The sequence below is a fragment of the Chiloscyllium plagiosum genome, unplaced genomic scaffold (genome assembly GCF_037043375.1).
Source record: "Chiloscyllium plagiosum isolate Xiang-an unplaced genomic scaffold, Cpla_swu_hap1 HiC_scaffold_25, whole genome shotgun sequence".
NCBI classification, from domain to species: Eukaryota; Metazoa; Chordata; class Chondrichthyes; order Orectolobiformes; family Hemiscylliidae; genus Chiloscyllium; species Chiloscyllium plagiosum.
Window position 1 is genome coordinate 38,816,511 of NW_028270163.1, and position 27,240 is coordinate 38,843,750.

Here is a 27,240-nt window from a genome sequence, read left to right on the forward strand (position 1 = left end):
CAAAATCTGTGATTCTTCATGTGCTCCCTTTAGATTTCTGTAAAGCACCTGTAGCATTCAAGTTGAAGGCAATTGCAAAATTCACAATGCCCAGTAATATCATTTTACTGTCACTGCACATCAGTGTGGAAGAGGTGACACACTTCAGTTGGGACCATCATGATCGGGAAATTGAAGGTAATTTTGAAAATGTTATTACTTTTTGTGTACTTTTTATCCTTAATATGTGAACAATATAGACAATAAAAGGATTTGACCACCTGCTACAAAGTAGCAGTGCAATGTCAGGGTTTCTTTGTTTCAAATATGCTTGGAAATGATGTAAACTTTTCACAATAAGGTGTAAACTTTCATATTCGTAAATCAACATGTGCAACAATATTACTCTATCTTGGTGACCGAGAAACCTCTTATGGTTGTGAGTAAAATGGTTTTTAAAAGCTTATTTTAAAGAGAAAGAAGCACTTAGACTCAAACTTTACTGCCAGAACTTTACAACGACTGAGACAGGAACATAATAAATGAGTGATAATGTTTGATCTTAACTCCGGGAAACTGTTGGTCTTCTTTGGCAGTCAGAGATTTGATGGAGCTGTCATTGTTAAGGGGTGTTTTTGTTCGTCTGGCTGAGTTAAATAAGTTAAATAAGTCTTGGGGAAAGAATCCACATCACAACACTCGGGTGCATTTTATCTGTGATGGCATTGAGAAAAACGGCTTGTTAGATTTGGCACGGATTTTCTGTCTGGTTTGGGAAGTTACGTGACTGTGCTCGGAGTGTTTATCCTTTGTCTCACTCGCCTTCTGATCGATCGCAAGGGGCTGGCGGCATCAAAAGGGTTAATACGGCGTTGGCAGCGGCGGCTCCATTCTTAACGTTCTCCCAATTCACCTGGCAACCGCTGACCCGTGCCTAGCAACGGTCAGGCCAGGCAGGAGCCGATTGGTCAGTTGGGGATGTTGATGACGTCACGGTCCGCGGCCGGAGTGACGGGTGAAGGGGAGGAGGAGAACGCGCGAGCACAAAGTGGAGCAGCTCGCGGGGATGGAGGAGCTGAGCGCTGTGGGAGAGCAAGTTTTCGCAGCGGAATGTATTCTGAGGAAAAGGCTGAGGAAGGTCTGGGGAAAGAAAGAGAGATGCAAAACAAAAGAGCACTCGGTGCTTTTTTGCAGATGAGGCTCACGCGCGGCGGCGATGTTGCAGAGGGGTTTTAATTCGTATTGATCATTGGGGGTTGGGGGTAGTGGCGGTGGTAACGGGACTGACTTGTTTTTTTTCCCCCTCCCCCGCAGGGGAAGCTGGAGTACTTGGTGAAGTGGAGAGGATGGTCTTCCAAGTGAGTGGCACCAGGTTTTAACAATACCATAGCAGCAGCAGCGTGCATGCTCCCAACTCCAGCAACGAGCTGGTTTGAAAGCTTCTTCCTTTGTTCCCCCCCCCCCCCCCCCGCATCCTATTTCTTCTCATCACTTCCATTCAAAACTAAACATAACGTATTCTATTTCCCCTCTACTTTGTTTCATGATACTATAGTGACATCTTTTTGTTTTGTTTCCCTGCCACCTCCACCATTAAATCTTTAATTGTAGATTTTGTGTTTTCCATTGTTTAATATATCTTGGTTTCTCTTTTTAAAAAGTGCTACTTTTATCCAATAATCTATATTCTTGCAGTGTCTTAATTGGGCATATACAATGTTGTTTGTAACTTAAATTCTGGCCTGGTTTCACTTTTTTTTAGATTGGTAAGACCTTTATTTATATCTTTGTTAATTTATAATATATCCTTTATTTCTCTCAACTGTTTTATTTAGTCTCTTGAGGCAATATTTTACATCTTTACAAAGGTTATTGTGATGGTGTGATATTTATAAAATGACTGACTGTGGGTTTACAGAATATATTGTTCAAATAAGGTTGATTTTTAAAAAAAATTTGGTTATCATATAAAATTGTGTATATCTATTAATAGCTTAATATTTGACTTTATTTTAACTTTAAAGTTGTAGAAATTTCTAGGATGGATCGTTACATCTAACGAGTGTGCATCTGCTGTTTTGTTTGGGGAGGGTGGAAGGGAGAGAAGGCAAGTGTACTAACCTTTTTTTTGTATTGATACAATCAGGTGGCTTCACAATAACAATCTGTTCCCTGTTCTGCAATTTACTTACCCTCCATCTGTGCACCATTCTTCTCCTTCACCCCCACTCCCAACCCTGACAAAAGTGCACCTTTTTTCTGCATTAACCAAAGCGCAAAGTTATGATAAAGTCTTTACTCCTGTTTTTACAGAGTACTGGACTTGAGTTTTAATGAGTTGCAAACAAAAGTATAAAAATGACCTAAGGTCTTGCAAGCAGTAACAGGACTTGCCTTGCCATCCTTTTGCTTGATGTTTATGGCTGAGAGGCTGGGGGTTTGAAGAATCAAGTCCAAGAAGACAAAAATGAAGTTGTGTGCGATATTGTAGGCACAAACCCAGATTTTTTTGCACTAAACTTGATTTTTTTTTGCCATCTCAGCCAAGCAGAATAATGAGAAATAATTTTCAGAACTAGTGCACACCATTGATTTATGTTGGTGTTGTGAGGACAAGACTTGGGTTTAAGATGCAAAAGAAATGGAATCTTGGTTGAAACATTCCATTGTTAACTAACCTCAGGCCACTTTCTAGCAGCCATTTATCAATTTGCTAGCAACATTATCCGTGCGCTACAATTCCTTGTGTATTTCTCTACTCTTTTATCTAGCTCTGTATAATCTTTCGCATTCCTTTCCTGTTCAAATGATTGCTTCTTAATCTAAAGTATTAAAGACAATTTATTTCTTTTAGACATAGTTGATTCTACTTCATGAATTAGTGGTGAATTTTTTAAAAATGTGAAAATCACTTAAAACATTTCACAATCTAGGCTTTTCTAAAGTCTTGCTCTAAGGCAATTTCTTTCTTTGAAGAGGAATGATTTTACAGTACAACTGTTTGGGAAAGATAAAACTACATACTATAACATGCTTTATTACATTTTAGTAGAGGTAGGAAATTGTTTAACAAACTAAGATCTTATTTGGATCTTGTCACCAATGTACAAAATGCAGTCTTTTTTTTTTTGCTTTCCTCATTTGAAGTAAAATTATTCTAAAAGGATTTTAAATTATTTTTAAATTTTAATTTAAAATTTTCACTAAACAAACAACAACAAAAATAGCCACCCTCAACTGTTGTTTTCTAAAGATTGACCAGATTTGATTCTTGGGGTATGAAATTGGGCCTATGATCTCAAGGAACCTATAAGGATATAAAATGCTTACAGTACTCGACAGAATAGATCAAGGAAGGGTACATTATTGTTTAAGTGGAGGGGTCCTAGTGTCTAGAGGCAGGGATGTAATCTCTGAATACTAGCTGGGTATTTGGGACTGAGATGAGAAGGCACGTGTTTGTCTTTCTGTGGCAGTGAACCCTCTAAGCTGTGCATCCACTCTGAGTTCCATGTGTTCTAATTTGCATGCTGACACATTGAATTTTGGTTTCAGCAGGTGCTGCTGCACATGGATCCTCCTCTTCTCCCCCACTCACCCCAAAAAAAGTCATGTGCTGAGTTAAATTCATGGCAATGAATGAATGATTGATCTTAGAAATTCTCTACCAGAGGGCTGTGCAAGCTCAGTCATTAAGTTCAAGATTGAGATTGATTGACAGATTTTCAGATGTCAAAGATATCAAGGGGTATAGGCATGGTGAAGGAAAGTGACATTGAGGAAAGACATCAGCCATGATCTATTTGAAAGGCAGATTCAGCTTGAGGTATCAAATGGCCTAACTGTTCCTATTTCATATGTACCTATGTATTTCTTTTTTTGCACAGGATAAGTGGAGGAATTAATTCCTCGCATTCAGTTGTATGGATGCGATGCATTAACAGTGTTATTTTATACTAATACTGAAGTCAAGTGTTATATTTTTACTTCAAAACTGCTCCTGTGATTGTGAAATCTGTGGCCTTAACATTTTTTTTCATGATAAGGGTGTCACTGGCTCGACAACATTTGCTGCCCATCCTTAATTGCCAGAGGGCAGTTGAGAGTCAACTGCACTGCTGTGGGTCTAGAGTCACATGTAGGTCAGACTAGGGAAGGATGGCAGTTCCCTTCCTTAAAGGACGTTAGTGAACCAGATGGGTTTTTGTGACAATCTATTCATGGTCATCATTAGATTCTTAATTTCAGATATTTTGTTGAATTCAAACTCTATCTGCCATGATGAGCTTCAAATCCTTGAATCAAACCATGCATGTGATTGTCATCGTTTTACTCAGCTGCTTTAGAGTCATGGAGAATTGAAAGCAGATTGTCACATTTTAAAATATTCTTGCAGGTTGAGAATTGGATGCAAAGTTGGCTTAAGGGCAGGAGATGGTGATGGCGGAGGGTTCCTTTTTGAACTGGAGGTATGTGACCAGCAGAGTTCCACAGGAATTGGTGCTGGGCCCCCTCTTGTTTATCATTATATAAATGATTTAGAAATCATGGTAAGTTTGTGGACATCAAAATTGATCTAGTGGAAACTGAAGAAGGTTATCTAACACTATGAAGAGATTGGGTCAATGGGCTGAGGACTGGCAGATGGAGTTTAATTTGGATAAATGAGATATGCATTTTGGCAAAACAAACAAGGGTGGAACTTGTATAATTAAAAGTAAGGCCTTAGGTAGTGTTGTAGAGCAGAGGACTACAGGTTCCAGTACATAATTCTTTTGAAGTTTGTGTCACATAGATAGGATGGTTAAGAAGGTGTTTAGCGCACTTGCCTTCAATGTCTGTGAGTATAGCAGTTGGGACTGCCCTGCTATAGGAAAGCTATTATTAAGCTAGGAGGGTTCAGAAAACATGTTTACCAGGTTATTGTCAGGAATGGAGGGTCTGAGTTTTAAAGAGAGGCTGGGTAGAATAGTAGGAGGTTGAGTGGTGACGTTACAGAAGTTTACAAAATCGTGACGGATATAGAAAAGGTGAATGGCAAGTGTCTCTTCCCTTTGGTGAGAGATTTCAAGACTAGGGGGCATATTTTTCAGGTTAGAGGAGAATGTTTTCTTTTTAAAAAAAAAAGACACGAGGGCAACTTTTACACACTGGTTTTTGTATGGAGGGGTGGATGTGGGTACTGTTACAACGATTAAAAGACATTCGGGTAAGTACCTGAATAAGAAATGTTTGGAGGGATACAGGCCAAGTGCAGGCAGGTAGAACTGCAGAAGAACCTTAATTATCCAAGTATCAATTATCTGAATACCTGATTATCCGAAGGAGATCTTGAGGTCCTGATAGAAACATTACATCAAAGATGTGTTTCCAACACTGATGGTGTCTTTTGTTTACAATGATTAAACAGGCACCATTTCCAAATGACTGACTGCCCACCCTCTCTCTCACCCCACACTTTCCCTGGACTTCTACACAGGGGTGTACCCTAAAACCCCTTCTCCAGATTAGTGGGCGGCACAGTAGCACAGTTGTTAGCACTGCTGCCTCACAGCGCCAGAGACCCGGGTTCAATTCCCGCCTCAGGCGACTGTCTGTGTGGAATTTGCACATTCTCCCCATGTCTGCGTGGGTTTCCTCTGGGTGCTCCAGTTTCCTCCCTCATTCCAAAAATGTGCAGGTTAAGTGAATTGGCCAGGCTAAATTGCCTGTAGTGTTAGGTGAAGGAGTGAATGTAGGGGAATGGGTCTGGGTGGGTTGTGCTTCGGCGGGTCGGTGTGGACTTGTTGGGTCAAAGGGCCTGTTTCTGCACTGTAAGTAATCTAATCTAATCTGTCCAACATTGTCCTGTACAAGGCAAAAGTGGAACCTGCCAAAAAGTTTGTGTGTATGTGCTATTTGGAGACTCCTTTTTTTTCCCCCCAAAAAAGGCTGCAACAGCAAGCAGTCTTGTTGTTGATGTCTAGTCCAGCTGCTTTGGGGTGGGCGAGGGGGTGGTGGGTGGGGGCTCATGCAGTGTGCTGCTACCTCGTCTCCTGAACAGGGAGCAGACTTTTTTTAAAAACCTCTGAGCCCCAGAGGAAAGGCAATTAATCTGTTAATGGAATAATCAATTATCTAAACGAAATAATGCCTGCCCATCTCATTCTGATAATCTAAGTTCCTCTATTTAGTTTGGGATTATGGTCAGCATGGACTAGTTGAAGCGAAACATCTGTTTCCGTGCTGTATGACTGATTCTCTGTCAAATTGATGCCTGATAAATCAAGAGACAGTTACAAATCAGCATCACTAAAATTTAAGTGCTTTCCTTAAAGATCAAGATATTTGGGGAGAAATAAGTTGTGCAGTTCATCTGAAGTCATTTTTGGATATTAATATTTTTAGATAGAAACTGTACACTGCTCTGGGTGAGCAGCACCACAAGGTCAGTTCATTTAGGTGGATAGATGGTGACATAGAATAATAGCAACAGTGTGGGTTCCTCAGCTGGCTAAGATAGGATGAGGACAGTTGGTCCAAAGAACTATCATGATATTGTGGCATAGACTATGATTAGCAAACATTAGATAACAAAGATGGTATAATGGAGTGTGAGATCACAATCTTTAATACTCAAAATGCTTATCTGGGAGGGGGCAGTTTTGATTTGAGCCAAGTTCTCTAGCTTTTCCTAGCAAGAAAATGTCTACTCGGTTTCGACATCAGATGAGCGGAACATAATATGAAAAGTATGAGGGCCAACAGGGATGGGGTTACATCTGCAAGAATTGTTACTGTGCATGAAGTTATTTAATATCTCAAATCGTATGAATTATAGGCCACTTTCATCTTGCTATCGTTGCCTGTTCTGGCCTTCACATCGATGTGACTCACTCTTAATTGCTTTCTGAATTGGCCTAGCAAACACTCCATTCAAAGGCAATTAAACTGGATAGGCAACAAATGCCACCTTTGCCATTGCCCACATGACAAGCTGATTTTTCCCAATTTCTCTACTGTCAAAGTAAAATATAGTAGATACTGGAAATGTGAAATTTAATAAATACGAATTAATGTTTATGTTTCAGATCATAACATTTCATCAGAATTACCTGAAACATTAACTCAATTTCTTTCCATAGTTGCTGTCTGACCTGCTGAGTAGTCACAACATTTTGTTTTTATTTCACATTTTCTGCTCGCCAGTTTCACTATCTTCAACCGTGTGATAATCTATGAATCCTGGTACAAACCAACAACTGGAAGTTTTGCTTACGTAATTTTAAGAAACCTTCGCAAACCTATGTTGTCCCCTGAGTAGACCTCAAAAAAAAATTGCGTGTAATCTCCGATGAAGGAATTACAGAACATTATCCCATCATGGAGTCAACTAAGATCATTATGGAAATGTACTGAAGCCCTCATAAATTTCACTTTTATATGGAAAAATATCAGAGCAAACTTTCGTTCAAAATTTTTTAGTGTTGTGCTCTATTGCATTTTCAGATTTTTTTTTTTATTTGGATGAGAGGCTCTCTGCTTGTGAAGGGAGATGCAATAAGATCCCAGAGCATTATTTGAAGAAAAGAATTCTCCTAGTGCTTTCCCCTCCACGTTCAAAACAGATTTGATTGGTGCTATTTCCAAGACCAGTGTAGAGAATGAGGTGTATTTGTCAACAGTGAAACAGTGCAGAAGTTATTAATTGGCAGTAAAGCACTTTGGGAAATGAAAGGAGCTATAAAAACTTTTATGCAGCACAATAATTTGGTTCTTGAATCTCTTTCTTCTCCTCCTCCTCCGCCCCCCCCCCCCCCCCCCCCCCCCCCCCCCCCAAGCATGTTCCAACATTGCTTGTGACATCAGAAGAAAATGAATTCAGCCTCTTTTGCTTATCTGGTAACAACTTGGAGTACTGAGACCTAGGAAAATAAAACTGGTTGTACATAAATAAAATATAATGATATATGACTGAACCTACATTTTTTTTTAAAACAAAGTTGACATTTGTTTTGCCTTTTTATTCATTCAATTTGCTTTTTTGCTTTCTTTTTGCTGTTGCTTCCTTATTTTCTAATCTATGTGGCAAGATTGTTTCTGTTTCCGAACTGTTACACTCTGCCTTCTCTTCAGCCTGAATCTGCAATTTTTTTCTTACCCAGACTGGTGCAGAGCTGAAGGTTACTTTGTTGCATGCTCCTGAAGTCGTCTCCTCCACCTTTCATTCCATGACAGTAGAACAAGAAAGAAAAATAAATATTTCCTCCACACAGTGAATAGTCAGCTCTAGGCCTGTCTGGTTTACCGTATCTCTAAATAGTTGCTGGTATCACTCTGCAGGAAAACCTGAGACTTCAGTTGGGCAATTGCAATGGATGCAAAAGATGACTGCAGGGTCCTAGTGCTTGCAGATGTTTAAAGAACTTGCAGCAGGCCGATGTTGTACTCTGTCTTTATCTGAAGTCCTTTTCAAAATGCTTGTAACAGAGTGCTCTCATGTATTTCTAATTCATAGATTACAGGACAAAAGAAAAACTAAATGACTTGAGGCACTTTTATTTTCCCATCACATCTGTCACTGTACTTAATTTATTTTTTCATGTTTACAGATTTCTATATTTTTCACTTTGTTCCAATCTTACATTATCTTTGTAACTGAAGAGAGAAAAGTTGTTCATTTATGTAATACTTTTTCCAACCTCACATGTCTCAGTGTACTGTGTTGCTGGGGATGCATTCTTGAAGTATAATCATTGTTGTACTGATTGAAGTACCACACAATTATCAGTCTGAGTAATAAATGTCATAATGTGAAATATATTTTGCAGCCATTCAAGGTGATTCAAAAATTTTAAAAGATGAGCAATAAATGCTGGCTCTCACAGCATGCCCACTGAAGAGTGCATTTGTTAAAAATTGTGAAAGCTTAGTTTCTGTTAATATTAAGGCAACAATGAAACATTTTAAAGATTTTATCGAAGTACGAGTGCCTTTTATTAAGTGTTGAGCAACATAAATAAGGGAAATGTTTTTCTATATCACTTCTTTGCCACAAATTTGCTGGTGACTGTGTTGTGTGAAAATTATGCTTTAGTTAATTTTAAGTAATAACTTCCTTGTCAATGCAGTTCTTAGCTTTGACCTTTTTATCTGTTGACGATTTTTTAAAATTAATTGAGTTAACACTATTGTTGAATGCTGCTTTGCTTTTTATCAATGGGCCATATAAAAGTTTATTTAATGTAATTCTCCAGATTCAGGATTAAACTCTGAAACAGTGCCAGGTCACTTATAAAATGGATGAAATATACTTTATTTAAACAGTTCAAAATTATAACTTGTAAACATAGCAAGGTTGAACATTCAGCCAAACTTTAAAGTCTCTGCTTTGGTCAGGTTAGATCTAATTCAAAACTGTGTTTAATGTGTTTTCTCTTAACATGAAAGGTAATCTGTCATTTCAATATTAGGAAGACTTTTAAAGGTTAAAACAAATCTATTTGACTTAGGTCTTGTTGCCAATTTTCAGTGCCAGCTGAAGCAAAAGTGTACAGTACCTCATAAGCAGGTGAAAGGCAGAAATATCAATAAGTTTGCACTTGATTTTACAGCATAAATCATGAACATTATTTCTGTATCTTAGAATCTAGTGCGAAGTTACATTTTCCTTTATCTTGTTAATGATATGTTGTTTTTCTGATTAGACATAATAGCTGGGAGCCAGAAGAAAATATTCTTGATCCCCGGCTCCTGCTAGCTTTTCAAAGAAGGTAGGAATGTTTAAATGTTGTTTTCTTCCATTTAATTCCATAACTCTTCTATACCCCAGGCAAGGCAGTGAGTAGCCCACCTGTGTCTTCTACTAATTTTGATGTTCACTTAACTACCTAGAAGCTTAAAAGCACAAATGCCTCTCCCAAGTTTTGATTTTTTTTTGCTCCACTTTTTTTTGAGTTTGAGCAGTGCACTTAGGTTACTAATAGTCATGTGAATATTGTGTCTGAGAGTAAGGATGGATACTTTTGTTGATTGCAGCCAACAAGAGAAAGAACTGCAGAATCGGAAACGAGGCAAGAGGCCTAGGGGCAGACCAAGAAAACATGTGGTATGATGGCTTTTTTCTTTGTTTTATGTCAGACTAATAGTGCAAAGTGTATTTCTTGTTTTCAGTGACTCTGGTGATTTAAATTGGCTCCAGTCAAATTAGAATTACAAGCAAGCCATTTTTGGAATACCACAGAGAATGAGTGTTACTTGAATTTATAACCATCTGTTTTAAAGAGGTTAATCACTTGGATAAATAACAAACGTGCAAGAGCAACCCATGCCAATTTCAAATCTTGTCCTGAGTCGTAAAGAGCCTTATTATAAATATTTAATGACAAATTCCCTAGAGTTGGATTTTAGGAAAACTAGAACCTCCTGTTGTTAGTTGTCTTTTAGTTTGGGTATCAGTCAGCCATGTCTGCTTAGGCTTTGATGGAATAATTTCATGTGGAAAATAACAATTACTCGTTTATTTAAAATACAAGTTGTTTGCTTAGTGGTCAATGTAATTGTTTGTTCCTTTTTCTAAAAGACAAGCTTAAAGTAATATCTGATCAAAAAAAAATTGTGTAATGTTTGGTAAAGTGAAAATTCCATTGTGATTTCCTAGCCATCTATAACTGAGCCTATAATGTGTTTGTAGCCCTTGTGTGGGTTTCATTTCTTTTATGTTGGTAGTGAAATGGGCAGGTATATTGCAGAGAAATGTGGAATGATACATTTTGAAAGGAACACTAAAGAGTCATTTTATAAATTCATATTAAACTTCCAGAGACCAAAAGCTTTGATTTTAGGCACACAGAATTTTGAAGGTGACAGGATAAGTTTTTAGAGCTCCAACTGAAATCCATGGCTTTATTATAGAGACAGGTTTAGCAAAGCTTGCTTGGTTCTTTCTATAATTTATTGGCTAGGCTTCAAATTGATTGAGTATTAGATACTAGGGATAAGGAACTTCAGTTATTTGGAAAAAGAAGAAACAAGAAAAGGTTAAGGTTAATAGTTACCCAAAACCCAGAGCAAATACAGAAACCATTTCCACTATTAGACAGTTAGTATCTGGAGGACACCAATTCATAATTTTAAAAAGAACTACTTAACACAGTGAGAAGTTGTGATTGGTTATGTACCTCTTGCACGATAGTGGGAGAAGACTTCTAAACTTTAATTAGGAAGTTGACTATATATTTGGAAATGTTTGGACAATATAGAAAGACTGGGGAATGAAACTAATTGAATCGACTCTTTTAAACAGCTGACATAAGCACAATAGGGAAAATATCAGCCTTTTATGTTCTACAATGAACTGCATTACAGTGGCCAAAGTTTCTTTGTTTTAATTTTCAGTGCTTTTGAAAGTATTACGAAGCTGCAACAGTGGTATATACCTGGCGATATGGAAACAGATATGTCCTGTCAGAACAAATACAACCCAACCAATTCCCACCCTATCTGTCTACTCTTGACTATGAGCAAAGTGATGAAGGGTGCCTTCGACAGTGCTATAAAGTAACTCCTGCTTACAATAACTTGCTGGTGATTTTGGGCTGTGCCAGACCACTTCATTCTTAACCTCATTTAAAGCCTGAGTCTCAATGGCACAAAAGAGTTGAACTCCAGAGGTGAGAGTGACTGTACTTGACATCAGGATAGTATTTGACAAAGTGCAGCATCAAAGAGCTCTATCAAACTGAGTCAGTGGGGATCTGGGAGAAAACTCTCCACTAGCTGACCTTATATCTACCACAAAGGAAGATGGTTGTGATTATTTTTTGATCATTTCAGTCCCAGGCCATTACTGCAATAATTTTTCAGGGTAGTGATCTAGCCCCAACAGTTTTCAGCTGTTTAACTTTCTAACTGTCATAATGTGTCAGAGATAGTGATGTTTGCACAATTTTCAGCAATGTTCCTAACTCTTCAGATAGCAAAGCAGTCAATTTCAATATCAGCCCCAGCCTGAATGTAGTCCAGTTTTTGCAGCATAAGTGGCAGTTAACATTTGCAGTGCACAAGTCCCGGGCAATAGCCATCTCCAAGAGGATGTAACTGTCGCCCAATGATTTTCAATGGCACTACCATAACTGAATCTAGTATGATAACATTGAGGTTTACCATTGATCTACAATTGAACTGGACCAAGCATCTAAACACTGGTGACAGAACCAGGTGAGTGGAATGGGGTTCTGGTGCAAGTAACTCATTTCATGTCTTTTTCAATGCCTGTCTGGGACTCAGTCATCTTTGATTTGCCAGGGAGAAGTCAAAACAAAAATTGAGAATATCATATGAGGTTATGCATTTCAGAAGGAAAAATAGAGCTGAATATTATTTAAATGGATAAAGACTGCTGAAAGCTCCAGCACAGAGGGCTTTGGGACTCCTTGTCCACAAATCACAAGCTCGCATCCAAGTGTATTGGGTAATAGGGAAAGCAGAGTAATCTGTGTTGCTGGAAAAGCGCAGCAGGTCAAGCAGCATCCAAGGAGCAGGAGAATCGACGTTTCGGGCATTCTTGAAGAAGGACTCATGCCCGAAACATCGATTCTCCTGCTCCTTGGATGCTGCCTGACCTGCTGTGCTTTTCCAGCAACACATTTTCAAAGCAGAGGTAATGTTTAGTTTTATTTCTAAGGAAGTTAAAGTATAAAATACTTGCTAAAACTGTACAACATTAGTCCGATCACCGTTTATATGCAGTGAATAACTTACTGTCCCTTATCTAAGGTAAGATATACTGGCATTGGAGGCAGTCCAGAGAACTTTTACCAGGTTTGGAAAGGCCCTCTTATGAGGAGAGGTTGATTCTTATTGGAACATAAAAGAATAAATGATAACTTTATTGAAATATATGTAGTCTTTAGGGGACTTGACTGGGTAGATGCACTAAAATTGTTCTCTCTCCTCTAGGATAAGAGGGCATAATCTGCGAATAAAGGGTTACACATTTAAGACAGATGAGGAGGAATTGAAGGTAGTGAATCTGTGCAATTCTTTATTACAAAAGGCTGACCAGTATATCGAAGGCTGAGACTGATTTTTAACCAGCAAAGGAATCTGATTATAGGTAGAGGCAGAAAGCAAAGTTGAAGGTTATCAGATCAGACATGACCTCCATTGAATCGCAGAACAAACTTGATGGGCGGACTGACTGACCTTCTATGTCTTAATTCTATGGAGTAACTGCATATTTTTTTTCCAAAGCAACTTGTTTCTTTGATTCTTTTTCTAAATTAACTTATGACCTACCTCTGAGGCGGGTAGAATCTGAACCCATGCCCTCTGGTCTAGAGATACTCCTGTACCATGAGCTGTATGAGCATATCACATTGTTCTTGAACTGATCAAAGTTCAATAAAATAAATGTTGGGCTGAATATTAAGGGGTCTGAGTGACATGGACTGTAATGAGACGGGTGGTAGAATCGGATGAGTTTTTGCAAAGAATTGGTGTGTTTTAGCTAGGCAGCAGCAAGTTGCCAATTAAGCGAGGATTATGGCAAGTTAGATGCCTTGTTAGCAGACTCTTTATAATATTCAGACTTCTACTTTGCCAAACTCTCCAAGCAAGCTGGACATCGAAAAAAGTGGATGTGGAAACAAGACCTGGTTCTTGTGGATTCAGCTTGTCGCTTGCTCCATGTTCCATTTGATCAAACTGCACCCAAGGCTATAATCCACAAGCATCATTGAACATGCCCCGTATCAAAGGACATTGGCAGACACCGATGCCAATCTCTTACTGCCATGATGTCATCTGTGGTGGGGAACTCTGAAAATAGACTGGCAAATAGCATTGGAAGGCTGCTGAAGGGGCCCAGCCACATCTGTGCTGCTAGCTTGCTCACTTAGTGGCCACCTATTTGCTTGCACCATCCATCCCTTGGTTTGTTGTGCAATTTAGCACAATTGCACAACCAGGCAGTTTGCCTCGCTATTCAGCAGTCCTCCATCATACAGCTTACTGTAAGACAGTATCAATCTCACTTTTGCTCCATTTGCCATAAATATTGGGGAGTTGTGCTGTAAAGTCAGTCATACAGCACAGAAACTGACCATTCAATCCAACCAGTCTATGCCAACCATGATCCCAAAGCAAACTAATGCCATCTGCCTGCACTTGGTCCATATTCCTCCAATATTTATTATTCTTGCACATATCCAAATGTATTTTAAACACTAACTGTGCCTGCATCTGCGATTTCTCTGGATGCTCATTCCACACACTAACCACACTGTTTCTAAAGCAAAAATGTTGCCCCTCATATCTTTAAGTCCATAGAGGCACCCATCAGTCAAAGCATCCCAGCGCAGTCCATCAAATATACCAGTCCAGGGTTTTAGCAATGGTCAGGCATCAATCTGTGTGATTACATTCCAGTGCTTTGTGCCTCTGTAATCCATTGAGTATGTCAGTTAGTCCTGTGGCTCCATAGCTAGTCTGAGCTTTACAGTGAATGGTTTTATGGAAATTTACAGCCAGCAGTCTAGGGTCTCTGTACTTGTAGGAAGATGTGTGCATACAAATTTGGGATATGAGACAATTTGAGGCCACTGGAAGGACTTACTAGGAAGGGAATGTAGATATTCAGGGGCTCAGTGACCTATTCAGGCAGAGGCTGCAAGACACTGGATGAGGAATGCTCACTGTTGCCTTTCATTTTGCTGGAAGCCAAAGTGTCATGGGAAAGAAAATGGCTGCACTCTTGCTAAGAGTGATTGGGGTAGCTGCTGACTCCTGTTAGGAAAGGGCTGCAGCACCCAGATGCCAGGGCTTTTTTAAGGGAAAGGCACTGCACACTGATCCATGCACTCGAAATGACACAGACCTGCAGCATCCTAATCCTTAAATTTCCTAATCCATTATCCCACTTTGCCACAGCCTGAGGAGGGCCAAAGGTATGCATGTGACCTGATAGCCTGTGCATGCATTGTTCCTCTTTGCTTCCAGACAATGCCCTAGGCTCAGACCTCCATTCATGGAACTTTTATCTGTGGCCTTGATTATGTCACCAAGTCATTCAGGCCCACACAGCGACTCTCAAAGACCAATGTAAGAGTAAATCAATGAAATTTACATAATGGATTATAAGTAATTTTGCACTTGTCATCTATACTGCTGAAGTGTTTTTAGTAGGTCATATTCCTCTTCTCATTCCCACCATATGCTAATGTGCTTCCTGGTCCTACACCTGGGAGTGGAAGGAACCGGTTTGGCAGTGTTGCCCATGAAGGTTTTGTCGTGTCACTCTGGAGCATGTGTCTGAGTGGGCCAGACATACTAAGGCTCACTTTACCCTAGAAGTAATTTGACCCTCCTTGGTGTGAATTTCCAAGGGCAGAAAGGTCAGGCAGTGTTGAGCTGGAGGGCCTGGTTACCTTTGGACTGTTGAGAATAAACTTTTGAGCACCCTGTGTGATTCCTCCTCTGGCTAGATGCCTCTGTCACTACCCTGCCTCATTGTGAGAAAGGAGCACTGCAGTTTGCGCCAAGATCAATGGCTTGGATGCAAGTGTGAATGTATGAAATGACAGTGTGACACTCGCCCTGGTGCAATGGAGAAGACCTTTCTACAGTAGTGCTGGCCATTCCTGTACACAGTGGAGACCATGCTGACCCAGGTGGTGGCAGGTCAGGTTCTCAGGCTCTGGTCGAGTGACTGTGTCCTCCAGCAAGAAGATCCCTTGACCAATACCTCTGGCTTCCTGTCAGAAAATTATGGTGCAATCTTCCCTTTTTCTGACACCTTCCAGAAATGTTGAGCAAGCAAGGCATCTCTCTAATGCATGTTCAAATACATAGCAACTTCTCACTTCTTTAAAGGTATCGTGGCCATGAGAGATGCTGGACTTTCAGTGGATATTTGCTGAGTGGTGAGTCAGGATAGGTAGTTAGTGAGGCTAATTTGATAAAATGCAGCGAACGATCTTGTTAGGCCTTGTGGTGAAGAGCTCTCAAAACATCAATGCAACTCTGATTTTTGCCATAAAAAGCAAAGTTCAGCCCATTGGATTCTATTTAATGGATGAGAGTTGAACAAATATTGAAGAAATGGCAATGTTACTAGGACAAAATCCTGGAATCCTGTAGCAACTTCACCATATAGTGATTCAAAGTAAGTGGCTCACTTTGAGGGCAACTCGACTGCAGCAGTGTTTGTGCGTGGAGCAGGCTGCGATAGGCTTGGAGTGGGACCTTTCAGAAGTCCTGGAGCCATGTTTGGGACTTGGTGTTGAGAATGAGCTCTAAGTACTTTTGTTTTTACCTCAATGGCACAAGATTGTGGTGACAAAATGCTTTTCATTGTATCTCCTTAAACATATTTGACAGTAAATCATGCATTCATTTGTGCATGCATTCCAATGAACTTCCTGCATTACATACATGAATTTACAAAAGTTGCTTTGTGAACTGTTTCCTCTTTCTTTTTTTTTTCTTTTTACAGATACTTTAGTCGTCAGTGAGAAGTTGCATATCGTGATTTAATTGTGTAATAGCGTCACAAATCATAGTATGAAGAAGTTTCTTTCACAATTTCTAACTTGCCCATCCTTAACCCATTTCTTTTTGTTTTTAAAACAAAAATGTATATTTCAGTTAGTGAGAAAAATCAACATGGATTTCAACATGTTCAGACCATTCATGCCTCTCTGAATTTCTTCCATCTTGGCTACTCCCTTAAACTCTATCAAACCAGCAGACAAGGGAGGCGCAGTGGTAGTTTGGCGCACCGATCTTTACGCTGCTGAGGCTAAATGCCAGCTCGCGGACCCCTTCTCCTACTGCCCCCTTGACAATGACCCCACCTCCCACCACCAAACCATCTCCCAGACCATCCATAACCATCTCCTCAGGGGATCTCCCATCCACCGCCTCCAACCTCATTGTCCCACAACCCCGCACCGCCCGTTTCTACCTCCTGCCCAAATTCCACAAACCTGACTGCCCCAGCCGACCCATTGTCTCAGCCTGCTCCTGCCCCACCGAACTCATCTCTGCATACCTTGACACAGTCCTGTTCCCCTTCGTCCAAGAACTCCCCACCTACGTTCGGGACACCACCCACGCCCTCCACCTCCATGATTTTCGCTTCCCCGGTCCCCGACGCCTTATCTTCACCAAGGACATCCAGTCCCTGTACACCTCCATCCCCCATCACTAAGGACACAAAGCCCTCCGCTTCTTCCTTTCCCGCCGTACCCTTCCACTGACGCCCTCCTTTGACTGACTGAACTGGTCCTCACTCTGAACAATTTCTCTTTCCAATCCTCCCACTTCCTCCAAACCAAAGGAGTAGCCATGGACCCCAGCTATGCCTGCCTCTTCGGATATGCAGAACAGTCCATCTTCCGCAGCTACACTGGCACCACCCCCTACCTTTTCCTCCGCTACATCGATGACTGTATCGGTGCTGCCTTGTGCTCCCACGAGGAGGTTGAACAGTTCATCCACTTTACCAACACCTTCCATCCCGACCTCAAATTTACCTGGACCGTCTCCGACGACTCCTCCCTCCCCTTCCTAGACCTCTCCATTTCTATCTCGGGCGACCGAATCAACACTGACATTTACTATAAACCGACTGACTCCCACAGCTACCTAGACTACACTTCCTCCCACACTGCTCCCTGTAAAAACGCCATCCCATATTCCCAATTCCTCCGCCGCATCTGCTCCCTGGAGGACCAGTTCCAATACTGAACAACTCAGATGGACTCCTTCTTCAAAGACCGCAATTTCCCCTCAGGCATGGTCAACGATGCTCTCCACCACATCTCCACTTCCTGCTCCTCTGCCCTTGAGCCCCGCCCCTCCAATCGCCACCAGGACAGAACCCCACTGGTCCTCACCTACCACCCCACCAACCTTCATATACGTCGTATCAACCGTTGTCATTTCTGCCACCTCCAAACGGACCCCACCACCAAGAATATATTTCCCTCCCCTCTCATCAGTGTTCTGGAAAGACCACTCCCTCTGTGACTCCCCCGTCAGGTCCACACCCCCCCACCAACCCAACCTCCACTCCCGGCACCTTCCCCTGCAACCGCAAGAAATGCAAAACTTGCGCCCACACCTCCCCCCATACTTCCCTCCAAGGCCCCAAGGGATCCTTCCATATCTGCCACAAATTCACCTGCACCTCCACACACATCATTGACTGCACCCGATGTGGCCGCCTCTATATTGGGGAGACAGGCTGCCTACTTGTGGAATATTTCAGAGAACACCTCTGGGACACCCGGACCAACCCAACCACCCTGTGGCTTAACACTTCAACTCCCCTCCCACTCCACCAAGGACATGCAGGTCCTTGGACTCCTCCATCGCCAGACCATGCAACACGACGGCTGGAGGAAGAGTGCCTCAGGTTCCACCAAGGAACCCTCCAACCACAAGGGATGAACTCGGATTTCTCTAGTTTCCTAATTTCCCCCCCCCCCACCCCCCACCTTGTCTCAGTCCCAACCCTCGAACTCAGCACCACCTTCCTAACCTGCAATCTTCTTCCTGACCTCTCCGCCCCCACCCCTACTCTGGCCTATCACCCTCACCTTAACCTCCTTCTATCTATCGCATTTCCAATGCCCCTCCCCCAAGTCACTCCTCCCTACCTTTTATCTTGGCCTGCTTGGCACACTTTCCTCATTCCTGACGAAGGGCTCATTTCCGAAACGTCGATTCTCCTGCTCCTTGGATGCTGCTTGACCTGCTGTGCTTTTCCAGCAACACTTTTTTTCAGCTCTGATCTCCAGCATCTGAAGTCCTCACTTTCTCCTACTCCCTTAAAACTCAGCTTTTTGAATGGATATGATGGACAAGTAATGTAAGCATTTACTGTGGCCTGGCTAGACCATAAATGACCAGTTCTATCCTGCCAAAACTGTTGACTGTTCCATAATTGTCCTGAAGATAAACCTCAGTTTATTTTCTGTTCTGCAAACTGTCTTCATAATCACCACCACAAGGTCTTATCTTCTCCTCCATTGCTTTCAAAATATGAAGAATTATTGTGTAACTTTGGTCTCTATTTTATTGACAGTCTGTTTTTCTGTATTTTCCCTGGAACCATCAGTCCAAACTTAGCACACGTTTCCCTCTGCTCTCTCCTTGAACTCATCTCATTCAGCCATTCCATTAGAAAAACTGTTTATTTTGTATCTCTGTGACTTCAACCCACATCACAGCCACTTCACCTCAACTACTACTGAAATCCTCGTCCTATCCTTTGTTATATCTAGTTTCACTATTCCAGTGCTTTTATTTAAAAATTCTCAACCTTATTAACAAATCCCTCTATGGCCTCTCCCCTCCATATGTTTTCCATCCTTACTACCCTCAACAGATATTAACACTCTTCCAATTCTAACTTGGAATTTCCTGATTAAATCTTACTGCCTTGATTTTCCCTCCTTTTCTCTTTTTTATTTGAAGGATTCTTTTCAACCCACCCTGTAACCAAGCTTTTGGTTATTTGCCTTAACTTCTCAGTCATTTGGTGTCAAATAATACCTCTCTGAAGCAGTGGTATAATTTGTACTCTAATAGTACTCCTAAATGCAAGTTACAGTTGGTAAAGTTGTGTAATATCAATTAAGCAAATGGGCATTTTGGATTTACTACAAATGTCATTACTAGGCACTAGAAACACTGATCTCTTGTCTCTTACCTAAAATAAATATAATTGAAACCTCACTCACTAGTCAAAAATTGACTAGTTAACTCTTTATTTAGTAAGTAAAATGTGGTCTGCTTCCAATACTGTATCAGTTCTGTGGAAATTGTCTTCTGAGGAAAGCATCAACTAATCTAGAATGACACTCCCATTTTGGTACAAAGGAAATGCTGCATTGTTGAAGTAGTATCCTTCAGCTGAAGTGTTCTGATAGTTCAGTTAAAGATACAGATATCTTTGCAGCACCATTGTCTCCTTTTTTAAAAAAGAACAAACAAGTGGAATGCTGTCCAGTGACCTGGTCAGCATCTACACATCAATTAACAACATTTTAAATAAACAGAACAGTGTGACATTGTCACATTATTGTTTTGAGAGAATATTAGTTGAGAATGGTTGTGGATTTTATCTACATAATAGCTCCTACACTTGACAAAGTAACTTATTGCATAAAGTGCTTTGCAGTGTTTTTGGTATGAAAGGTAATTGCCTGAATGAAATCATTAAAATTATTCATTACAGAAGTGTTTGAGGCCGTTAAATGTTTACTACTTAGAATGCTGAGATTTGCAGAATAAAATATGGCTTTTTTTACAGACGTTGTTAGTTTCTAAAAAAAATAAGCATAAGCCCAATTGCTGAATGAGGGAAGGTGGAGTTATATTGCTACACGCATTCAAAATGTCACCATATAGCGACATACCTCATTACAGAATACTGTTAAATATGCCACTGGGTATTGGAGGTCCTTATAAATATCTACTTAATGAAATTGATTTTTGTTAGTTCAAAGATATTCTGCATGATATTTTACTTTTGAGCTTTGTCAGTTGAACACAAATCCAAATTGAAAATAACTAAACTAATTTATTGCGCCCATGGCAAAGGAGGTAGAAAGAAAAGGAATAAAAATTGAAAGAAATACAGAAAAGGAGATGCTGATTGTTATTAGATACAAATATGGCAGATGGAATCACAATTGCAGTGTTCTTAATTCTAGTAAATCTATTTCTTTTATTACAACAATAATAAACTGCTACAACTATATTCTGTTCGCACTGTTAACCTTCTCCAAATATTTGAATTTTGAAATTGCTGCAATTTTTTGAAAAAAACTTCAATTATTGGAACTGACTGACAGAATGAGCAGTTTTTAAAATTTTGCTGTCTGAAACTTGTTATTAGTGTTCAGTTTACCTTAGTTGGTACCTTTTAAAGGAATCTGCAACATCTAGTGTATGGGGAGGTGACAGCTTAGCGGTATTATTGCTGGACTGTTGATACATCAACCCAGGTAATGCTCTGGGGACCTGGGTTTGAATCCTGCCAAAGCAAATGGTGGAATTTCAATTCGATTTTTAAAAAAATTTGGAATTAAGAATCTAATGATTACCACAAATCCCATGTCTATTGTTTGGAAAAAATCCATCTGGTTCACTGACCCCTTTAGGGAAGGAAACTACCTTCTTTGCCTGATCTGGCCTACATATGACTACAGCCCAACAGCAATGTGATTAACTCTTAACTGCCCATTGGGCGATTAGGGGTAATAAATTCTGGTTTAGGCAGCAATGCCCTCATTCTGTAAATGAATAAATAAAACCTAGACACCTGATTGCATTAGTTACTTGGTTTTACAAGAAAATTGAATCTCATGAAGATATATTTGCATTTTAAAGCTCAGTCTCAATCCAAAAGAATAATGGGAAAAAGACAAATATTTAGACAGTTTGGTACTGTTGTTGCATTTTCATTGTAAACAAGATTTTGTCCTTCAAATTCAAAAAATAAAATGCTCCCAATTGAAGTGATATTTCAATACTGATTTTGGAAGAGTTGTATAATTAGTTTTTAAGTTTAGAATTTTTGCTGTACCCTGCTGCCAACATTGTGCATAATCTTCTAATTGTATAACTAGGCAGAAACTTGCTTGTTAATTTTGCTAATTCATCTCTTTAACTAGTTACAAATGTAGGTATTCAAGAAAAGTAGCTTTGGATGGCTTTTGTTTCCCTCCCTTGCATTGATGACCCAAAGAAAAGTGTACTTCTGAAGCCATTTGGGTTTACCACTACAGTATATGGTGCAACATTGCCCACAATTAGAGTTGATTTTAGCTGTTGGTCAGCAGAGTGGATAGGCTCATTACTTGGCCTTTGTGGCAAGAGGAGAGGTACTTTTCAATGACCTGGCTTTATTAATATAGAATTGGTGAGCTGCATGACTCAAATATGTGTATTGTTGCAACTCTCGCTCTGATGGGTGCGATATGCCAGCTACCCAGCTAAGTCCAGAAGTGGATACAATAGCAAAGGTAGCAGGGCACCCCACTAAAACCTTTAGTGTCCATAAAGCAACTTAAATGTTCTGTCTTTCTGTCCAGCTGCCATTCTTTTTTTTTACTGAGCTGAGCAGCAGCTGATTAAGTTTACCCAGTAGGTAGTTAAAATTGCATCGGACCCTAAAACCATACTATCACGATTAACAAAGAGTAAAGATCTTTCCATCAAGAAAGCACTTGACGACTGCTGGGAGAGTGGCCTGAGGAAAAATAGAGCAATCAGTCTATTACCACCTAGTTCCCATAAAGCAGATGGAGTTAAATTCCTCTCTTAATATTGCATTTTTTTCCCTCTATTTTCACTAAAAGTAAAATTGCCAACATTTTATTTTTTTAACAAAGCCTTTTAATTGGTTTTTATTTCCTGAACCCATAAACTCAGTCTTGAGGGTTATGTCGATCGCTTCTGGAAGTGAAGTACCACTGAATATGGGGGAGGATCCTTTGTTGCACAAAAAGTATGATGTAATCTATCTTAGTGTTTTCACATGCAGGGAGTCTTGCCTGTTGCTAGTATGTTTCTAGATAATTTTGCTCAAAAAACACTTTTATTGATGAGGTTTCATTATCTCCAGAGGATGCTAAGAAAATAGTCCCAGTAGTATTAATTTTAGTCTGGAACTAGCATATGACCTTGTTACTGAAGAAAAGGCTATAAAAAACAGTTCACGTTTCAATAATTGGTATCTTTAGCTTTCAACATGAATTAATTCTAGTCCTCCTGTAATATTCCATGGTTTTAATTGACTAATTATTCATGGTGCAGATTTGCAAGACCCTGTTAGATTCATTTATGTACTGGGCAAATAAACTTTTGTTATTGGAATAAATTGTCTTCACCATAAATCGATTTTGACAAAAGACCAAGATCTATACATTGACATTTCAATTTTAACAATCAATATGCATCTTAAAGAATGTAAAAACAAATGCTGTAAATGCTCAAACATTTGTTTCAATGAACAGAACAGTGAGCTTCATGCACGAATCTTTCTTCGGAATGTGCTGGCTTTTCATGATCCCAGGCTGCCTGTACTCTCCAAAAAACGTGGTCTGACCTGACTGTTTGGAGCATTGTTTGTTTTTGTTTCGGATTTCTAACACTTAGAATTTTTTTTGTTTTGTGGCATTTTCCTGCAGCAACTTAGCTTTTGTCCTTTTTTTTTTTGGTTTAACCTAGGAACAAGAGGCTCTCCTTTCTTCAAAATCAAGTAGCTCTTCTGAAGAGGATGAAGATGAGGATGATGAGGAAGAGGAGGAGGACGAAGAGGAAAGTGATGATCAGGCACAGACCACACTTCGGAGCAATGAACGGCGGGAAGAATCTGAACGTAACCCTCAAAAACGAATCCAAACAGAAATCTGCCAAACTAAAACCGATCTGAAGGACACTGGCAAAAAGAAACGGACCAGCAAAGTAATTTGCACTGAACTTCGGAAGAACATAAAAATTAAACCAGGAAAGACTTTGAAAACATCTGGAAATGATACAAGTGGTGACTCTGGAACAGATGAATCATCAAAAGAGAAACTAGAAAAACCACAGGGACTTTTGAGTGAGAATAACAATGTCTCAGAAAAGAGCACTTTGGAATCTGTAAATGTATCTAGTGGGATGTTGAATCAGAGCATTTTTAATTCTGCAAAATCCAGTAATCCCAGGGCAGCCTTGCAAGCAGCAAACCGTACAGGAGCAGGCCAGCATTCATCGAGCATACATTCTGTCAGCACAATGACACTGAATAAGACTGCTTCTGAAATGCAGCCTGGGAATACAACACTGATAAATCCACAGGGAATGAATGAGAAAAATAAGATTGGTTTAATTAAGAATCCAGGAAATGCTAAAAATGCAGAGTTGTGCAAATCCGACTGTGACTCAAAGGGTTTGAACATTTCTGGACCATTGAAGTCCAATTCTGGTGTTTGTAATTCGTCTAATTCAGGATCAAATTCCCAGAGTGCAAATGGTCAATGTACTGGTGCCCTTGGACGGAATTTACCAACACCAAACTCTCAGAACACTAATTCAGGATTAAATTCACATGCCTTAAATCTACAAAGTACCAACAAAACAGGACTGAGTTCAAAAAGTGGAACTAGTCCATCGGGTTTGACTTCAAAAAACATCAGTAGTTTGTCATTTGTGATCTCTAGAAGTGTTGGAACTGCAGGACTGTGTTCAACTGAATTGAACACTCATGTTTCTAATAAAGTATTAAATTCACAGGCTGGCAATAGTCAGGCATTGTGTGAGAGCAGTGGAAAGGATAGTATTGAGAAGGAGAATCAGATTAAAGCAGATAAGGAGACTACAAACACTGCAATTCATCATTCTGACAACCAAATCCATGACATTGACAAAAAGGATGTTTCATCTGAGATATCTAAACAAAACAGCAACATGCCAACAGAGTTGAGCACAGGTGAGGAGACGATGAGTTCGGATTCTGATCATGACTCTTCATTTTCGAGCATTCCAAACCCATCCATTTCAGTCCAGACAAACCAAGACTGGAAACCCACCCGCAGTCTGATCGAGCATGTGTTTGTCACTGATGTAACCGCCAACTTGGTCACCGTAACAGTGAAGGAGAGTCCAACTAGTGTCGGCTTTTTCAACATTCGACATTATTAGAGTCATTAGCTGATTGATCTTCCTTTACAAATCGGTTTTGACTTTGGCCTTTATGACCTTTTGCCTTGTACTTTACAGCTATGAACACCATTTACTAAAGTGCACAAATTAGTTTCTTCCTCTTTGAACAAAAATAGTGCATTACATAGAAGTAGACCCTATGATTTGGCTGTTTTTTTTTAATCAGATAGTCCATCAGCAGCCCAATTTAGCTCTTTTGTATGTAGACTTTATTATGTAAATTAAATCTGGTTTGACTATGTGCAAAATAACATCTATTTGCCTATCCATTTTTATAAAATGAAGGTTAAAGAATGAAAAACATGAACGAATAAATAATTTGTATTGATGCTGAGAGCAGTAAAAGCCTGGGAAGATCAGCCATGATGAAGCTTTGTTTGTGATTATTATAGGTGTTTAGTCAGTGCATGGAACTTTATAGGAGGAAAGATGACCATGGCGCAATAGTATAACATGTTGCTGAAACAACTTATGATTTTGATTTATATTCATTAGGAAGTGCAAGAAGGGTACCAATTACAAGCATGTGTATATGCCCTTTTCTCAGAATGGATCCAGTTTTGATCGAGCTACAGCTGAGTTGACATCCTAATTGGCCACCAGAAATTCATAACACTAATTCATAACACCATTCATCATTTTGTTTCAGTTGGAGGGTTGATTAAACTTTAATACTAAGAGCAAGAAATGAAAAACTAACAAATTAATGCTATTTGATAACTAGAATAGCAATTTTACTCTGTTCCTTGTACTCAAACTTCTTGAAACACTTCAACAGTGACCAAAATATTTTGTTCACTGATCAAGGAAATGTCACATTGCATGTTTTTTTTTGAAAGCAGTGCTTTATCTTGGTTAATAGATGTAACTTTAATCTGTGCTGATAAGCTGTTAGAAAAACAGAATTCTATTGAGTCTACCAGCAGTGTAGCAAATGAAGAGGTGTAATTTTGAGTTTGTTTCAGTGTTAGTAATGTTTATGAACTAGGTTATAGATCAAATTTAGGAGAAAAAAAAACAGCCTTTAAACTTTGAATCCAGTTAAGAAGGATCTGCCAAAACATAGCTCTTCAAATTTCTCTCATTTCAATGGGAAATCTTCACACTTGTGAAACCTAGTCTTCCTACTGCCCACTCATTTCATCTTTTTTTTATCCTTTTTCAAATCTAGTGGTGTCCTCATACTGTAGCACCCTTTGCTCAAAGTCAAACTTTGTGGGTGCAAGTCTTAATCTATGAACAGGCTGGCATTCCTATTCTGATGCAGAGGTAGTTGGATGTTTTAAGTACCATGTTTCAAACAAATCATTTTTAAAGATTCTGGCCATCTAGATGGGTACAGAATTATCTAGAATCTTACGATGATGCAGGATCTATTTCGGTTAGGCTTCCTTGGCTTACCCCACAGTGATGCCCCTCAAAAGCTATATCTAGCTAATTGTCTCTGTATAATAAAGAGAAAAGCCTATGGTATTTTAGGAACTGTGGCTAATTACCTAAGTGGTAGATTCACCATGGAATACCAAATAAGTTAACGACTAGAGTTTTTTTATTGAACATGGCTTGAACCTGTGACTGATATGAATAGAGTACACCCGAGAATGAGTAGCTTTGAGCTTGTTGTGCTATTCATTTAGAAATGGTTTATCTGTATCTTGTATCTTACTTGACTCTTAGCTAATCTGTCAATTGCTATTTTGTAAACTGAAATTGAGCCAATATCCACAGGGGGTGGGAAGGGGAACAAATTCCAGCTTCCACTGAAAAATGCTCCCTGACTTGATCCTGAATGGTCTTGCACCATCAGGCTCCCACTTCATTCTGGATTTCTCCACCAAAGGTAAAAGCTTTTCTGTATCTACATTGCTTTGAATCCTATCATTTTAAATACCTCAAATTAGATCACCTAAATGCAAGGGAATGCAACTTTTCTTCATAATTAATTTTTCGGGACCATTTATCAATCTTGTGATTTCAACATTGTTTTGCACATACGTACGCACACATGCATTCAGTTCTAGCTCATTGCATTGGAATGTAATATAGCTGATGGGATCTGATTGAATCTTGGTATATCTCAAACATAACTTCCTTGTTTTTTTTTTATACCAGTCTTCTTGAGATGAAGAGTAACTTCCGTTAGTCTTTGACTTGTTTGTGGCTACATAAGCCAAGCTTTAAACCTAAATAACAAACTTACTGATGGTTTAAAAATTGTGAAATGTGACTTTAAAATGAAGTAGCTCACTGTTTATCCATATGGGCATTCATCTATTAGTTAAGGTACTGGATAATGACTAGTGGTCAAGAAATTATACTTGAACAAGAATTTAATCTCTCTCTGGGAGGAGAGGGAAGGTGAAAATACTAACTTTTTTTATTATTGAGGTCTTTGAATAGCTGTAGATTTAACCTTTAGGCTAACTCTCAGCAGTAGGTTCAGCATTAACTTAATTTTTATAAAATTAAAATGTGTATGAAAGTGCTACTGTGAAGTTGTTTTGTACTTTTTTCAAAAGAGCAGAAAGTTGATAAATAAACAAATTCAAGTTGCAA

General features: G+C 39.6%; 1 protein-coding gene across 2 annotated transcripts; it reads left to right on the top strand.

Moving 5' to 3' along the window:
* The first annotated feature begins 1,021 nt into the window (after nt 1-1,021).
* cbx2 (chromobox homolog 2 (Drosophila Pc class)) lies at nt 1,022-27,240 on the top strand. Of its 2 annotated transcripts, XM_043714793.2 has the most exons (5): nt 1,022-1,117; nt 1,294-1,337; nt 9,666-9,731; nt 9,997-10,066; nt 23,206-27,240. In XM_043714793.2, the coding sequence occupies exons 1-5, from the start codon at nt 1,046-1,048 to the stop codon at nt 24,661-24,663; spliced, it is 1,710 nt and encodes a 569-aa protein (XP_043570728.2). In that variant the 5' UTR covers nt 1,022-1,045; the 3' UTR covers nt 24,664-27,240. The 2 variants fall into 2 exon arrangements, with proteins under 2 accessions (XP_043570728.2, XP_043570730.2); XM_043714795.2 differs by lacking the exons at nt 1,022-1,117; nt 1,294-1,337 and adding an exon at nt 12,919-12,982 and having other exon boundaries at nt 7,932-9,731.